General features: G+C 36.1%; 1 protein-coding gene across 1 annotated transcript; it reads left to right on the top strand.

Moving 5' to 3' along the window:
* The first annotated feature begins 2,253 nt into the window (after nt 1–2,253).
* Nucleotides 2,254–13,691, top strand: LOC120518372 (extracellular calcium-sensing receptor-like). The gene is made up of 6 exons (XM_039741152.1): nt 2,254–2,405; nt 2,647–2,941; nt 6,020–6,835; nt 6,922–7,149; nt 9,542–9,665; nt 12,784–13,691. The coding sequence occupies exons 1-6, from the start codon at nt 2,293–2,295 to the stop codon at nt 13,689–13,691; spliced, it is 2,484 nt and encodes an 827-aa protein (XP_039597086.1). The 5' UTR covers nt 2,254–2,292.
* The last annotated feature ends 4,290 nt before the right edge of the window (nt 13,692–17,981 follow it).

The raw sequence follows: 17,981 nt of genomic DNA on the forward strand, positions 1-17,981 counted from the left end.
AAGCAGTAACAGTACTATCACACTTGGTCAGGTGAAATTATGATGGCCAACATGGGAATCAAACAGTTTGGTAGCTATCCTGGAGACTTGGCCCTTTAAAGGCTACTCAGAGCTAAATGTTGTAGGAGTAATGAATGGGAGCTGCTAGAGAAAAACCTAGCATGGTGTTGCTTTAGTTATAGTAGAGCCACCTCTTCAATGTGACTCCAGTGCTGACTTCAGAAGTGACAGTTAAAAAGAGTTTAAAAGTCCTATTTGAGCAAAGAAGAATAAGTTTAAAGTAAGAATAATAGCTGGGAAGAAGAATGAAGAGAGTGTAGGAGTGATGAGGGAATTGGTGGAGGTCTCTTTTGAGAGGTCAAATCAAGTCAAGTTGGGGAGCATGCACCGGTACAGTGCGTTGCCGCTACCACTACATGGCGAAACAACTCGGGATCCCAGTTGGCAACCTCCCAGGCAGACACGCGGCCCAGTCCTACCCTCCGGAAATGACCCTCCATCTGCCGCAGCCAGGTGGGCGACCCCTTGGCCTGGTCCAGCCAATTGGGTCCCCAACAATGAGGATCTTATGAGCCGGATCACCCTTGGGGAAACACGCCATATGGCCGTAGTGCCGTAACTGACGCCCCTTCAAAATGCAGGTGATGTGCCTCCAGGACTCCATGAGCAACCACTCATTCGACACAAAGTCAAACCAACGGTACCCAAGGATTTTCTGGTGAGACACAGTACCAAAGGAGACCAGTCTTCATCTCAGGTCACTGGATAGCGTCCATGTCTCACAACCATATAGCAAGACAGGAAGCACCAGGACTCTAAAGACTTGGACCTTCGTCCTTTTGCATAGATTTTGGGAGCACCACACACCCCTTTCCAGCGACCTCATGACCCTACATGAATGTCACTGCCGAGGTAAGTAATCCTCTCAACAAGGTCAACACTCTCTCCACAAACAGACACACAGGCTGTGCCCAAGAGGTCATTAAAGGCCTGGATCTTGGTTTTTATCCAGGACACTTGCAAGCCCAGACACTCAGACTCCTCAATCAGTCTCATAGGTGCCCCGATCAAAGCCTCCACTGACTCCACGAAGATCACAGCATCGTCAGCAAAGTCAAAATACGTGAATCTTTCTTCACCAACAGATGCCCCACAGCTGCTGGACCCCACAACCTTGCCCAACACCCAGTCCATACAAGCATTGAACAGAGTAGGAGCAAGAACACACCCCTGACGAACCCCAGAATCAACTGGGAAAAACGCAGAGGTCCTGCCTACACTCTGCACAGCACTCACAGTCCCAGTGTACAGGCCAGCCATGATATCCAGCAATCTCGAGGGGATCCCGCAAGCCCTCAGGATGTCCCACAGGGCAGCTCAATCAACTGAGTCGAACGCTTTGTGAAAATCAACAAAGGCTGCAAAGAAACTCTGCCGATATTCGGATTTGTGCTCTGTGAGAACCCTCAGTGCCAGGATGTGGTCGATGGTAGACTTCTTAGGTGTAAAACCAGACTGCTCCTGTTGCTTGTGGGTGAGCAAGTGATCATGGATCCTATTGAGGACAACCCTAGCAAAGAGCTTACCCAGCACCGAGAGCAGTGTTATTCCCCTGTAGATGCTGCAATCCAGGCGATCACCCTTCCTTTTCCAGATAGGGGTGACAAGTCCTGTTTACCAGTCATTTGGGATGATGTCAGTCTAACAAATGGAAGCAAAGATTGCTTGCAATGCCAAGAGGACAGGCTTACCACCAGCCTGGTGAAGTTCACCCAGAGAGGTCAGTCATCTGAAATTAGGAATATTCTGCACATTTATGGATATTAAGTGTATGCTTATCTAGTTATAATATAACAAACGAGTTCATAAAAACATATGCATCAGTTTTAGGTATCATAATGTTTCAAAACTTAAAAAGCAGACATTTTCTACTTCTGGTATATGACTTTATTAGCAGAAATCAATAAATAATTTCAAATTATGGCAAATTCTGTATTGTGGAAAGGCAATCTCTAGTAATGCTTTGATATTTTTGTCTTTATTTTCCTTAGGCAATTCTAAATGTGAAATTACCATAGGGAGTCATTTACATTAACATAACATTCTCAGACTTGCTTAATCCAGTTCATGGTCGCAGGAGGCTGAAGTATAGTATAAAAGCCAATTGAATGTTCAGCTTCTGAGCTTTCAAAACACTCTTCTAAAATGTTCTTCTTAATTCTAGTCATAATTTACATATTTGGCAGCACTCAGGATCCTTTCTGCAGACTGCAAGGACAGCCAAGTCAGCCTATGTTTTCACAGAATGGAGATATTGTAATCGGAGGCATTTTCTCGATGCATTACAACCTGATACTTAGAAAACCTACATTTAATGTTATACCTGAGCCACTCAAATGCAAAGGGTTCGTAAATAATAGTTTAATTATATGTTATTTATTGTCCAGAATTACACTTGCTAATAATATCTGTATATTTAAGAAAAAAATAACTGGTTACAGTTTTTGTTGCCTGGATGTAACAAAAACTTTAAAATAATCTAATTTTGAATTAATTCAAATAAATATAAACATCATTCCATATTGTCTATTACTAGTATATGTAACCTCTTTATAATAAAAATAAGTATTTGCTGTATTTTCACAGGATTAATCTGAAAGGGTTTCAGTTTGCCCAGGCAATGGTTTTTGCCATTGAAGAAATCAATAACAGTACAGATGTTCTTCCTGAAATTTCTCTTGGCTATAAAATATTTGATGGGTGTAGTTTTCCACTATTGGCTATAAAAGGAGCAATGGAGTTAATAAATGGGCCAGAGGATGAGATGTCCTTTAATGAGTCCTGCTCTAAATCATTTTTTGCTCCTGGACTCATCGGGCAATCTGACTCGACATCAACCATAGGAATGGCAGCAACTCTTGGTCCTTTTCATATTCCTGTGGTAAGGCATGAAGTATTTATTCATTTGTTTCAATATGTACTTTCCATCCTTTATTGTTGTGTATGCATATATTAAATTGTATTTCAGTCTTTTTGGGAAGAATATACTGTATGAAGTGACCATGAATTACAGGTAATACAAAGTCTGTTGAATGTGTCCTTACTGCACACTGTATAGCATATGCTACTGTATCCACAGACTGTACATGAACTTTACTAACTAGATAGAATTCTGTAACTCTTCATGTGTGCAAAATCAGAAACAAATAAATGTGTTAAAAATAATAAGTTGACTTTTTTTTTCTGTTCCATTTAAAGCAATGGTGGAATGATAGTGCAGTGGTAGCACTGCTGCTTCCTAGTAAGGAGACCAGGGTTCATATCCTCCCTGCGTATGTTCACCCTGTGTCTGTGTGTGTTTTCCTCCAGGTGCTCCGGTTTCCTCCGGCAGTCCAAAAACATGCAGGTTAGGTGAATTGGTCAGGATATATTGCTCTAGTGGGTGCTTGTGGTGTGTATGTCATTTGCCCAATGGCAGAATGGCACCCTGTTCAGGGTTTGTTCAAGTCTTGCACCCTATGTTAGCTGAGAGTGGCTCCGGCACCTACTCCAACCCTTTTCAGGTTAGTAAATTTCATGACTTAAAAGTGCTAACAAAACCAAAGGTTAGAGACAATTTCGACAGAGGGTATGGAAATTGTATAAACATTGTCTATATTAATTGTATAATATAAATATCCATCCATCCTCCAACCTGCTGAATCCAAACACAGGGTCACGGGGGTCTGCTGGAGCCAATCGGAGCCAACACAGGGCAGGAACCAATCCTGGGCAAGGTGCCAACCCACTGCAGGACACACACAAACACACCAAGCACACACTAGGGCCAATTTAGAATCACCAATCCACATAACCAGCATGTCTTTGGACTGTGGGAGGAAACCCACACAGACACGGGGAGGACATGCAAACTCCACGGAAGGAGGACCCGGGAAGCGAACCCAGGTCTCCTAACTGTGAGGCAGCAGCACTACCACCGTGCCACCGTAATATATTTAAAATAATTTTAAAATGGAATATTTTACAAATACTTGGCTTGGACTATTAAATATAAGAAGCTGGAAGTTTATTTTCAGCAGAATTTGCGATGGGTCAGTTCCATTCAAAAAGATTCTTAATAACATTCACTTGCATATTGACTTTCATTTCAATTTATGTAATTAATGTTTAATGGTTCAGTGCCACTAAGTATTAAGAGAAATTAGCTTATTAATTTCCTTAATTTTATGCTTCTTCAATGACAAATATTATAAAATTATATCAAAAAGATTATAAACACTCTGTATCAATCAATCAATCAATCAACATTTATTTATATAGCACATATTCATACAAAATGTAGCTCAAAGTGCTTTACAAAATGAATAGAAAAATAGAAGACACAATAAAAAATAAACATAAGTCAACATTAATTAACATAGAATAAGAGTAAGGTCCGATGGCCAGGGTGGACTGCAGCACTGGTAAATGAAATGGCCGCTCAGACAGATTATCAATCACATAGTTTTTTTTGCGTAAAACACAAAGGATATGTATTAATGATCTGGAAGTTTTTTTAACCAACCAGAATAAAAAATTGTAAATGACTTTGTATAATGTACTTTTGTAAATTAAATCATTTTGCATAAAAGTTAATTATAAATTACTGTAATACACTTATTATCAGTTCAGATGATAATAATGCTTAAGTTCATTTCAGCCAATAGGTGGGACAAAGGGTATTGTTTCTGGAGTTCAGCTCCATGAGACTGGGCTCATATCCATTCCTGGTCATAGTCTGCGTGAAGTTTGCATGTTGATAGATGTGTGGTCAGGTGGCGGAAGCAAAGAACCAGGGCTACTTTCCATACAATCACTCTGTATCATTCTTTTTCACAAACAACTTCACTGCTTATTTGTTAATAATGCCTAGTAGCTGATACTGAATCATTTAAAGTTTGTTGGTTTCTTACAAATTAATGAACAAACTTTTCTTGTAATGTGTTTTTTTTTTTACCTCATTCGACCTGTGTCTTGTATACAATACATTAAAGTCAGACACAAAGTTATCAGATTTTTAATGCTCTAAAATAGCCTTTCACTATTGACAATAAAATTTAGATATCATAGTAATTTTGCTATAAACGTAAAAAAGGGTAATTCAACCTTGCCATCAATAGTATTATATGAGTGCTATCATCAGACTCTAGGCCTTTTTTTCTAAATATTTTGACAAAGATTGTCTTCTGTTTATTTTCTTGCAATATTATGTCAACTTATAAAACATAACAATATTTTTCAATAGTTAAATGATTATTCATTTAAATAATTTTTATAAAGTAAATCTCTACAAAAAATTAAGACCTGTTAAAATAACAAAATTAATTACAAAGTGAAATAAAATAAAAACAAAACAATTAAAGTCAACATATTTCTTGCAATTTGGTGTTAACTTAATAAACGCAATATTATCTTTCAATATTTAAATGATTAATAATTTAAATCATTTTTGTAAGTTGTACGTACAAGCTTACATTATACTACACAACACATGAAATACATACTGTATACTGTATATGCAAGCTTTTAAGGATCCTATTGACATAGGGAAGAGAAAAATAAACTTTTTCTATACTCCAAATTTCCTTGGTTAGTCTGGCTTTCATTATACATCTGGCTGACTATAAGGGATCACCTATCAAGGACCCCCATCCCAACCCACACAGCTACCTCTGCCTCACGCAGTGACCTAGAGAAATGTGGTACTTCATTTTGGCTCACCCTGTATTACTTTAATTTATTATTATTTAATTCATTTATTTTATCTTGGGCACTGCATCAAATAGTAGGAGTACATTTTTGGTCACTTTCTCTTAATATTTACTTTTGTATATGCTGGGTGTGTTTAGTTAAATTTACATTAATTTCCTAGAGCTATATGTTATTCTGTGTATCACTGATAATAGGTTTGAGACATCATTAAGACAATGTTATATTCCTTTTTAAAAACCAGATTTACATTTCTTTTTTCTCTGCCTAGGTAAGCCACTTTGCCACATGTGCCTGTCTTAGCAGTAGAAAAGAGTTTCCTTCATTTTTTCGAACAATCCCAAGTGATTATTATCAAAGTAAAGCCTTGGCACAGCTTGTTAAGCATTTTGGGTGGACTTGGGTTGGGACAGTGAGAAGTGACAATGATTATGGCAATAATGGAATGGCAACCTTTATACAAGCTGCGCAGCTAGAGGGCGTTTGTATTGAGTACACAGAAGCCATTTATAGAACTAATCCAAGAGAAAGGTTTCTTCGTACTGTGGAGGTTATTAAACAGTCCACTTCAAAGGTGATAGTTGCCTTCGTATCTGTGGTGGATATGGAATTTCTGATTAATGAGCTGCTCCTTCAGAATGTTACAGGATTTCAGTGGGTTAGCAGTGAGGCATTGTTTTCTGGAAAAAATCTTGCAACAGAAGCAAATTTTAAAATTGTTGGTGGAGCCATAGGGGTTGCAATTGTTAATGCAGTGATGCCAGGGCTAAAAGACTTTCTGTTGAATATCCATCCTGCTAATGACCCTGGTAATATTGGATTAAATACCATATGGGAAAATACTTTTAACTGTTCATTTTCTTCTCAAGACAATTCTTCCTCTATAAAAAAATGTACTGGTTCTGAAAATTTAGAAGAAATACGTAATGATTATACTGATGTAACTGATCTTGGTGTCACAAACAATGTATACAAAGCTGTTTATGCTATCGCACATTCGCTACATAATCTTATCACTTGTCAAAATAAAGCACAATTTGAAAATGATAAAGTATGTCCAGACAAGAAGCAGATTGAACCATGGATGGTAACACTATTAATTTTAATTTACTTTTAGTTTGAAAATAATTTAGCTTTGTTATTAGATTTTTTAAAATAACATTTTAATTTCAGGTACTTCATTACCTTAAAAGTGTGAATTTCACAACGAGGAGTGGAGACATTGTTTATTTTGACAGCAATGGTGATCCAGTTGCTAAATATAACTTAGTTAACTGGCAGCTCACTAAGGAAGGTGTCACCCAGTTTGTTATAATTGGTGTCTACGATGCCTCCTTGCCAGAAGGACAGCAATTTAAAATGAAAAATGTGCCTATTATCTGGGCTGGTAACCAGTACAAGGTGAGGGTTTCATTACATTTAGTTACTGTACATTGCTTGTTTTATTAAATGTATCTTAATAACAGTGCATACCGTATATATTCGCAGATAAGTCGGGACTTGATTTTACTGTATAATTTCTGGTATTTTATATCATCAGCCGTGTAAGTCAAATGCAGAAAACTCACGCTATTGGTCCAAGAGACCATGCTAATGCCTACCTGAGTAACCACGGAGCACATTGCCTTTTTCTACTATGTGAGTGTGGCAATGCGCTGTATCAGCGCATGCTCCTAACCTCTCTCTCTATTGTGCCTGAATACCCAAACTATTCTGAAGCAACATTTGCACTGATTTGTGTATCTCACACTCTCATACACCTTTATTGTAAGAGCATCCCTTTCTATGATGGAGCATTTTTTACCAGAAGGAAATATGAAGCTGGTTTTAATTTAAACGTCATTGAAATAGCATAAGAAATTAGTAACTGCACTGCTGCAACAAAATTCGATGCATCTGAGAAACTGATGCGAGATTGAAGGAGGCAAGAAGATGTAAAAAAAAAGGGTCTCATTTTTGAATTCGCGTATAAGTCAGGGTCTGATTTTATGATCGATTTTTCGGGTTTCAAAACCCAACTTATATGAGAGTACATGCGGTACTTCTGAAACAAAATTTGATAATGAAACATTTGGACCTCTGTTCGTTTTAAAGACCCTTCTTTTATTGCTATACAAAGTATGAATTGTTTAGAATACTGAATTCTAAACTAACTCAAAACATGATTCAGCTTCTACTGAAAGGTATTTACTAATTGGCTGAAATGAGATATATTTATGAGAAGCAGAGTGACATGTTTGTTAGCACTGCTACTTCACCACAATCATAGTAAATATGGAGGGTTTTTCTCCAGACATAAGTTTTTTCCTCTGTCATACCAAAGAAATATTAGATACTCAGAGAAATTTCCCAAAATTAAGTAAGTGTGTGTATGGGCATAAGTGATTACTGTGTGATGAACTAGCATCACATTAAGGGTTGGTTCCTCTTATATGTTGGGGATTCCAAACCTTAAAACTTTTATCATTAGATTAAGTGAGTCTGAAAAGTGGATACATGCTCATACATCTGTGATAGTCTTAGTGCTGGTGACCAAAAAGGACTATCATAGGAGCTATTGTATGCCATTCATCCTACACTAATGGCAAAAACCAAACTAAATTGAAGAAGATGATATGGGAATGGAAATTTAATATTATGTGAAAGTGAAAACCCTAAATATAAAAGCAGAAAAAGCCCAGGCAATGGTGTATAGAGGACGAGGTCCATATGGTATAGTTAATGGAAGAAAGTGTTCCCAGAGCTGAATGTGTAATCATAAAGAAGTAATGATGAAGTGGTAGTACAAATAGTCTACATAGGCTACTAACTGTAAACCATCAAAGAAAACATTTTGAAAAAAGAATGGAGGCTTGTGTGAAATGATGAAAGTAAATGCAGGAATATATTGGGTGATGATAATAAGGGTGAGATGTATTTGAAAGACACTGCTGTTCTTCCCTTCTGTTTTCCTCCTTGTTATTGGAAATACAATTTTATGTGAGATGTATGAGGTGGTAGATCTAGAAGAGCAGTCAAGTGTGACTACTAATGGAATATAAAGCAGAGTAAGGAAGGAGCAAGTTGAGAATGATTGGATGGACTAGTGGAGTTCCTTTGGGGAAGAGGAAATTGAGACCAACAGGGAAGCCTTCAAGTACATGGATGGAAATGCATGACAAGTAAAATGAGCAGAACAGATGTAATGCTTAAGGACTGTTTGAACAATAAAAAAAATAGATGCGGAGGAATGGGAAGGCAGAGGCAACCAGGAAAATAGGTAAATTCAAATAGTGGCCATTACACTTGTGATTGATGACTTTAAAAAAAGAGCTTGAAATTAACTCCTGGTAATAGAGATAATTAATAAATGAAAGAGAATTTAATAAGAAGCTATTCAAAACAGGACAATAAAAGTTATAATTTTTTTTTATTTATTAAACCGATGTATTGCCACTGAATGTACAATATACAGTGCACTGAATCAAGGAGTGGGGACACGTTAAAGAGGTGGCATAAACTTGATTATACTTAAAATACAAAATAAGTATTCAGTCCCTAAACAAGAACATTTAGCCTCTCTGACTGTATTTTTATTTGCAAATTTATCCCAGATTCATTTACACATATCTTAATATACTGTAGTTTTTTTTAAAAATATATTGCATTACATATTTATAACAATATATATAGTTCATTTTGTCTTAATAAAATGGCTCAAGTTTTAAAAATCATTTATTTCAAACATAATAGTAACACAATGCATTTGACTGCTTATTTTTAAGATAATGACATATAATAATCTTATTTTAAGGTACCCAAATCAGTATGCAGTGAACTGTGTCCTCCAGGTACAAGAAAAGCTGTTCAAAAAGGAAGACCCTTATGCTGCTTTGATTGCATACAATGTGCTGAAGGAGAAATAACAAATAAAACTGGTAAAGTAAAAAAACTGTATATTTTCAATACAAAGTAGATAACTGTAAAAAAAAACAAAACCCATGCCACACCAGAGTTAACCTTATGGTTTTTCACTTTAAAAATATGAGGTACACTTTTATTTTCTTTATATTAACACCAGCCTTTCTTTGTTCTTGGCCTCCTTTCCATTGCTGTGTGGCCTGTTGCACAATTCAAACCATAACTGTATAACTAGGTAATTTGGTTTCTATTATTTTGCATAGTTTAAATGCTAAACTATTGTTAAGCCCATTTTTAAGAAGAGTCTGAAAACGAGTGCAACTTATAATATGTGTATGGATTATGTTTTAAAAATCTACTATTTAACTAAATTAGTAACTATTTTGTACCGTGTGCAGATAACTCAGTATAGATAGTATTATTTTCTTATTCCTTTTTATGTCACTATCTGGATCAGACTTAACTGATGTTAGAATTTTTTATTAAAATATCAGTTGACTATTATTTGCAAATCTGAGCCTCTGGATTTAGAAAACAAAAAGAAAAAGTTAAGACAGCAATCTTAGATTGGACAAGGCATTTATCAATTATCTAAATTTAATTTACTTTAACTCACCCATTATAATATAACCTGGTGCTGCACCTATCTGGACAATTTTGGGCACAGGGCTGAATCCAAGACAACAGTTTCATGACCATTCACACTCAAGTAAATACTCAGAACTGGGCAATTTAGAGATGCCAGTTAGCAGAACACAAACCTCTTTAGGATGTAACTAGAGTGTCCAAAGAAAACTCACATAGACACCGAGAGTATATGGGCACTCCGCACAAACCTAAGTGCTAATCATTACACCACAAGATGACATACAGTAGACATTCATATAGCAGAGCGATGGGCATTAAGCAAACTCCTGTCAATCATGAATAATCCACTGCATCCACTGAACAGTGTCATTTCCAGGCAGAGGAGTAGTTTCAGTGACAGACTTTTGTCACTGTCCTGCTCCACTGACAGACTGAGTAGATCATTCCTCCCCCACACTATGCGACTCTTCAATTCCACCCGGGGGAGTAAATGCTAACATTAATTTTATTTATTTATTTATTTTCATTTTTATTACTATTTAATTTAATATTGTTTCTTTGTATCAGTATACTGCTGCTGGATTATGTGAATTTCCCCTTGGGATTAATAAAGTATCTATCTATCTATCTATCTATCTATCTATCTATCTATCTATCTATCTATCTATCTATCTATCTATCTATCTATCTATCTATCATTTAAGAGTAAAGGCAGGCAGATAGAACCCACTATTTAATGCTTATGTTCAGAAAACAGAGTGAGGTCACTTGATACAACAATATCTTAGAAGAACATTTTTTATTTTCTTTATGCAAAAAATCTAAATAATGTATTTAAATAGTGTGAGAATCATTACATTTGAATCAATTATCCAAATACCTACAGGGCATCATCTGGCTGCTGTAAGTTAACCTATCTTAAGACATCCTTACAGGAATTTGGCTTTGGTCACAACTCTGTGTTCTTCAAGCTGTAGAGTATGTTTGGACATAATATCACTAAATAGAGCATTAACAGGACACCATATCTAAAATTCTCAATTGGCAGTTTAAATTAGTTTATATTTAAATTCATTCTAATACTATAAAACATTGACTTTTGATGTAGTTTTTATTTTTATTTAACATCTCTCACAAAAGAAGCCATTTCAAGGCACTGTGCTAGAAACAGAAAAGTACTGTACATTTACTATTAACTACTGTAACTGAAACATGGGTAATTTAAATTCAGAGCAAGGCCAAGACAGCCCAAGTTTCCTCTGACAGCATGCAGTCCTTTTTTTGTCTTTTCAACTAAGTCAAGAATCATAGAAAAAAATAGTTGATAATTTAATAACATAAGCATTTAATTCTTTGTGTACTTATTTTTTCTATATTTTCCAATTTGACAAGTGCATAAAAGGGTAGGCAAAAGTAGGTTTAAAGTTGTGAGTACACAAAACAGAGTATATTCTTGTGTTATTATCCATCCATCCATTATCCAACCTGCCATATCGTAACTACAGGGTCATGGGGGTCTGCTAGAGCCAATCCCAGCCAACTCAGGGTGCAAGACAGGAAACAAACCCCGGGCAGGGCGCCAGCCCACCGCAGTTTGTTATTATTTATTTATTAATTATTGTATCATTTATTTGTATTATTCGTCTTCTTTATTTGTCTTCTTCCTATTCTTATTTTATTATGTAACATTCTTTTGAGTTAATAAAGCTATCATAACCTGCTTTTGTGTGATTGGTCAGTTTGGCTTTGGTTCCTTAACAAAAGAGGAAGTGTGAGACATGTAATGAAGCAATAAAGACATATGAGGCATGCTGAGTGAATAGCCTTCAAAGACAGCAAGTATAAAAAGGTCAGAAGGGGACAAAAGTGCCTTGAAAATAATGACAAAGTCTAAGAAGCAGGTTTTAATTGGAGAACACTTGAGAGAGGCAGCACCAGTTAGAAGTTCACAAACGCAAATATTGAGAAAAGACGTTGAAGGTACAAGTAGGGCAATAAATTGAAAATACTTTTTAATTATTCTATTAACTGTCTTCATCGGGTACTGTGGCTATTCATTAATAAATCTGCTGAAGCTTATTAAAATCTGCTGCAACTATTGTGTTTATGTTTTCAGAATGCATGCAAATTGTAAATTACCATTTCTTCTTCCAAAACCAGATTTTAAAATTAACACCAATCCACACATTCAGAAAAAGATGTTATTTACAGTATGTTATGACAATCTGGTAGCTAACATCGGGCTTTGTACAGAGCAAAAAGAAGCATGTAAGGAATATGTGTTGACATAGTATTGTAGTGTACTGTAAACACTGTATAAGTGAGGTAGCGTGCTTTGTAAACTCTTTTAAAAAGGGTTACCATACAAATGACAATGACATGAATATTGTAACAGTAACAACAGAAATTCAAGGTTGTTTTGTTCCTCTGTTGTGTTTAACACTGCTGCAACAGGTGTAGTCTTTTGGGACTACATATTGGAATAAGCAGGTTTGAAAAATGGATGGATGGTTGACATTTCTTAATTTTTGTTTTTTATTTTTATAGATTCAACAGAATGCATGAAGTGCCCTCTAGAGTACATGTCAAACAAACAAAGAGACCTGTGTATCCTAAAGGAAATTGAATTTTTATCCTGTGATGAAATCATGGGAATGCTGCTAGCAATATTTTCTTTACTGGGAACATGTGCAACTGTAGCTACAGCCTCAGTTTTCTTTCATTTTAGACAGACTCCTATTGTCAAAGCCAATAACTCTGAGCTGAGTTTTCTTCTCCTGTTTTCATTATCATTATGTTTTCTGTGTTCCCTCACATTTATTGGCGAGCCCTCTAATTGGTCCTGTATGTTACGCCATACTGCATTTGGAATTACCTTTGTCTTGTGCATTTCTTGTGTTCTAGGAAAAACAATTGTAGTATTAATGGCATTTAGGTCTACACTACCTGGAAGTAATGTTATGAAATGGTTTGGACCTCATCAACAACGATTCACTGTTCTTGCCTTTACTCTCATACAAGCTATAATTTGCTTACTTTGGCTAATATTGTCACCTCCTTTCCCACATCAAAACACCACACATTACGTTGAAAAAATAATTCTGGAGTGTGCTTTGGGATCAACAGTGGCATTTTATGCAGTTTTAGGTTATATTGGATTTCTGTCAGCCATATCCTTTGTCCTTGCCTTTTTGGCCCGTAATTTACCAGATAATTTTAATGAAGCAAAATACATCACTTTTAGTATGCTGATATTCTGCGCTGTCTGGATTACTTTTATTCCGGCGTACATTAGTTCACCTGGAAAGTATACAGTAGCAGTAGAAATATTTGCAATATTAGTTTCCAGCTTTGCTTTGCTTTTCTGCATTTTTGCACCAAAGTGTTACATTATTTTACTAGAACCAGAGAACAATACAAAGAAAAAATTAATTGGCAAATCAAGAATAAAATAATAATAAATCATGTATCTTATGTTGTTTTCTAAGGTTTTATACAAAAAATCTTCATATACTCTCATTAGGAACACTTGTACATCTGCTTATCGTGCAATTATCTAATCAGCCAATTATGCAGCTGCAGGACAATGCATAAAATCATCCAGATACAGGTCCGGAAGTTCAGTTAATATTCAAATCAAACAACAGAGTGGGGAAAACTGTGCTCTTAGTGATTTTGACCGTGGCATTCTTGTTAGTTCCAGATGGGCTGGTTTGAGTATTTCTGTAATACTGTTTTCCTAGGATTTTCATGCACAGTCTGTATAGTTTAAACAGAACAATCCAAAAAACATAACACATCTAGTCATAATAATTTCTGTGTACAGAAAAGCCTTGTTGATGAGCGAGGTAAGAAGAGAATGACCAGACTAGTTCAAGGCTATGGTACAGCAGATCCACTCCACGAGCCAAGAAAGGATGCAGAAATGATGAAGACCACTCTGAATACACAAGCTCTTACATTGTAGACCAGATCTGCATTGTCAATTGACCTAACCCTGATATCTTTGGAATATGAGTGGGAAATGGCAATACTTGGGGAAAAAGCTCTGTTGACACATGGAAAGCATGCAAACTCTGGCAACTGAAATGGAAACAAACTTCACTTCATAGTAGCAGTGCCATTGTGTTTTTAAATCTTTAATTGTTTCTCCAGTGTGAATGTCATGCACCTGTCCCTACTTGACTTTTCCATAACTGCTGCATTTCAAATGCCCATGTTGTTGCAAGTTTGAAACTCTATTCAGAAAAACATATTTAATGATATCTCTCATTTTTTAACACAAAATACCCCCTATTACTACCACAAGCCACACCATTGAATGTTGGTACCTAGGTGTAAATTGCTGTGAATCTTCTCTGGCTCAAACTAGACTGTAATTATATATCCATTTTACCTAAATAAATCTTCTCCTGCCATTATTATCAATACTACTGAACGTTAATTGTCAGATGTGAATTGTTGTCTTTCTTCAGCAGACAACTATAAAATAATAACAAAAAATGCCTCACTTAATTTCACTCACATTGTTTCACTACGCATGATGATGAAAAAAACAAACTGTTGGTGCTTCAGTTATTTCATTTAGGAAAAAACCGACTACAAACTCACTTGAAATGGAATTGCAATATTTTTTCACACACCATGGAATAGGAAGTTCACAGCCAGCATGAATATGAGATGAGGAAGGGAGAACATGTGAAGTGGCACATAGTGGATGTAGTGACTGAACTGTGAGTGACGAAGACAGTGGTGGTCAGTAGCTATCTCACAGAGTATTCACAGATATGTAAGACCCAACCACGAATCCAAATGCAATAATAAATAGTGAGCTTTATTTCTGAAAATGAAAGGACTGACACAACGGGGTACTTGGCCATACATGATTTAATGACAGATGCATAAATACGTAAAGAAAACTGACTTATTTATTTGTTTGCATGCATTATCAAGGGAAGTCAGGGAATTTCAGGGAAATTAATGTCTTAAATAAAGAATAGTTGAAATCAATAGTTGAGACTAGAAAGATGGACATCCTTTTATTACAATAAGCTTGTTGGAGTCTGCTATGTGCAATGGTCATTGCAGGATGACAAGACAGGAATATAACAGACCACAATCTTACATAAGTTAGGTTAATATGCATAACATAGTCAATAAACACATTAGTTTGCACCAATGAGCATACAGATAAATGTTATAATTTTTAGCACACCTATATCTTAATATCTAATGGTTCTTGAAAGGTTAAACAGATTAAAAGTCTGTGACATCTAAAGATCCTTATTGAAAACAAAAGTCGTTATAGCATTTTATACTTGGTAGTGTACTGGGTATAAATGGTAGAGAATGTCTTAGTTAAACAGGCAGTCACATTTAGAAGCACTTTACAAATGAATACAAAAAATGTTCCCTGATAGCATGTCTGTGAAAACATTGGAAATGAGCTGCATTTACTTACAGATTGCTCCATCCACAATGTGTTCTTCTTTCTCGGTGTAAAACTGATGCTGACTGTGAACTTCATATACTCACAGCTTTGCTACTATATAAGACAATTGGCACACTTTGTGCAGAACTGTATCATGCATTATAAGCAAAGGCAGACACACACATTGATGACCAGTTGTCCCTGATGAAACGTTGATGGTTTTTGAAACAGTAAAAGTCCAGCAAACCCAAAAAGTCTAGAGTCATATTTTGGATAGCTGTTGATTTAAGTAACAAACAGTGGCTATTATTATTCTCCATTTGGAGAAAGATCACACTTGATTGCCAGGCAATGATAGCATAACTAATGATGTGACTGTTAAGGCTTTAACAGGCAATGTCAGAAAAGTCACTGCTGACAATATTTTTACATCACATTTCATGTGAAATAAGCTATTTGTCCAAAAGACAAGCCTGCTCCATACCAAACTGTTAACAAAATGAGACTGGATCAGCTAGTCTACTGTAAAAGGACACAAAAGGCGGTCAAAGAGACAGATACTGATAAAGTGCAGAATCAGTGATAAAATGTACATGCAGTAAAACAAACGTGAATACAATCTAGCAATTTTGGGTGCATGAGCCACTCTGCAAAAATTATAGCAACTGGTGACGTGGACAGTATTATATTCAGTTCATCATGATGATTACCATTTACCTACATAATCTGTGAAATATGTAACTAATGCTGAATTTTTATAAACTAATTGCCATATATAGAATATTAACATTTTGACTTCATGTAATATTGTATGTTTCTAGCTGACTGAAATTTGTCATTTTGCTTTGTATGATTAAAAACTAAAGTGGTTTAATGCCTGGTCAGACAGTAACTTTAGAAAGTGACTCGTGTCACAGCATCCCATCCTTTTTATTCCATTTTTCTCAAAAAATGAATTGTTTCTGTCAACCACAGAGTTGCAAAACCGATTTGTGGGAAGGAGATACTGTGCCCAACTGTTTTGTGGCAAACACATTAGCCTGTGTGATGAAACATCCATCATAGCCAGTGATATTTTGTTTAGGATAATTCTACTCTGAAATGAAGAGATGTTAACAAAGTTTTCTGCTAAAATACTTTGCTTGTCAAAGGTGAATTTTAATGATGAGCTGTGAAGTAAAGTGCATTAATGGGTCAGTAGTTAAAAACAGCACATTCAGTCTCACAGGTGCAAGTGGTGGCATGGCTGAGCAGACCCAGAGTGTTGATGGGGAAATTAGCTGATTGCACATTCATGTTCAGATAAGATCAGTTCTGCTGGTTTCCTCATTAGTGCATAACTGGGACATGCACCCACAGAAGTATTTCCGAAAAAAAGAAGAAAAAAAAAAAAAAGAACAAAAGAGCAGCAGGAAAAAACAGAGCAAGAAGTGAGAGAGTATGAAGAATCAAACTGAAGCCAGTGCAACAAGAAGGCACCAATGTAGCCAGTGGAAACCCAATAGTGGAACTGCATGAGAGGCATTTGAGGGGAGGATTGGATCAATTCCTGCTGCTCTGTGAAAATTAGATCTTAGATCTTAGCACCTAGGAATCCTGAAGACACCAACAGAGGATATAGGCAAGATGTAACCGGGATGGGAGTATGGGAATCAAGGATGGTGAGGTATAGCAAAGATGGAGTCAGATTCAGCTTGTCCCAGTGAACATGGAGGAATTGTGGCCAAGAAGGGGGTTGGAAGGCTGGGTTTCGCCAGGGTCTTGGCACCACTGAGAATATCCATTCTGACTTTTGCTTTTATCCTTATGCTTTATGGATTAATTGTTTTTATTTTTTTGGATTTTAACTTCCTCACTGGATGCTGTGTTTAGCATGGATTATTTACATGTTTATTGAGACTGCACTGCAATTGGCTGTGTACATTGTTTTAGAACTAAAAAGCACTTTGCACTGTTTGCATCACCTTTGCTCTTCCACCTAATCCCTCTCAGTCTGGTTAGATAAATCTTTTAAACTGAAGATGTATGAACTATGTACTTTCACCTGGAGGTCCTGATCAAACACCTAGGGTTTAGCCTGGAGGCACTGAGCTAATTGCTCCAATTTTTCTTAAACATTGCTGATACAACAAATGATATGTACTTACCTGTTATTTTTAACTCTCTTATCCACACAATAAATATCTAAAGAACATTTAAACTGCTGAGAAAAAAATGGTAACCGTCATAGATATTTGTATTGCTAATCAACTGAGACTTCAGTCTCTCTTAGTTATTTCTGCCCCTTAACAAGGATAGTATACTAGTTTAAACA

The sequence above is a fragment of the Polypterus senegalus genome, chromosome 1 (genome assembly GCF_016835505.1).
Source record: "Polypterus senegalus isolate Bchr_013 chromosome 1, ASM1683550v1, whole genome shotgun sequence".
Lineage (NCBI taxonomy): Eukaryota > Metazoa > Chordata > Cladistia > Polypteriformes > Polypteridae > Polypterus > Polypterus senegalus.

What these genes read in the sequence shown, in the direction of transcription:
- LOC120518372 (XM_039741152.1), top strand. Translation starts at nt 2,293, where the DNA reads ATGTTTTCACAGAATGGAGATATTGTAATCGGAGGCATTTTCTCGATG. An exon ending in GGGCTGGTAACCAGTACAAG is followed by an intron (nt 7,150 to 9,541) that starts GTGAGGGTTTCA and finishes TCTTATTTTAAG; the next exon opens with GTACCCAAATCAGTATGCAG. An exon ending in AGAAATAACAAATAAAACTG is followed by an intron (nt 9,666 to 12,783) that starts GTAAAGTAAAAA and finishes TTATTTTTATAG; the next exon opens with ATTCAACAGAATGCATGAAG.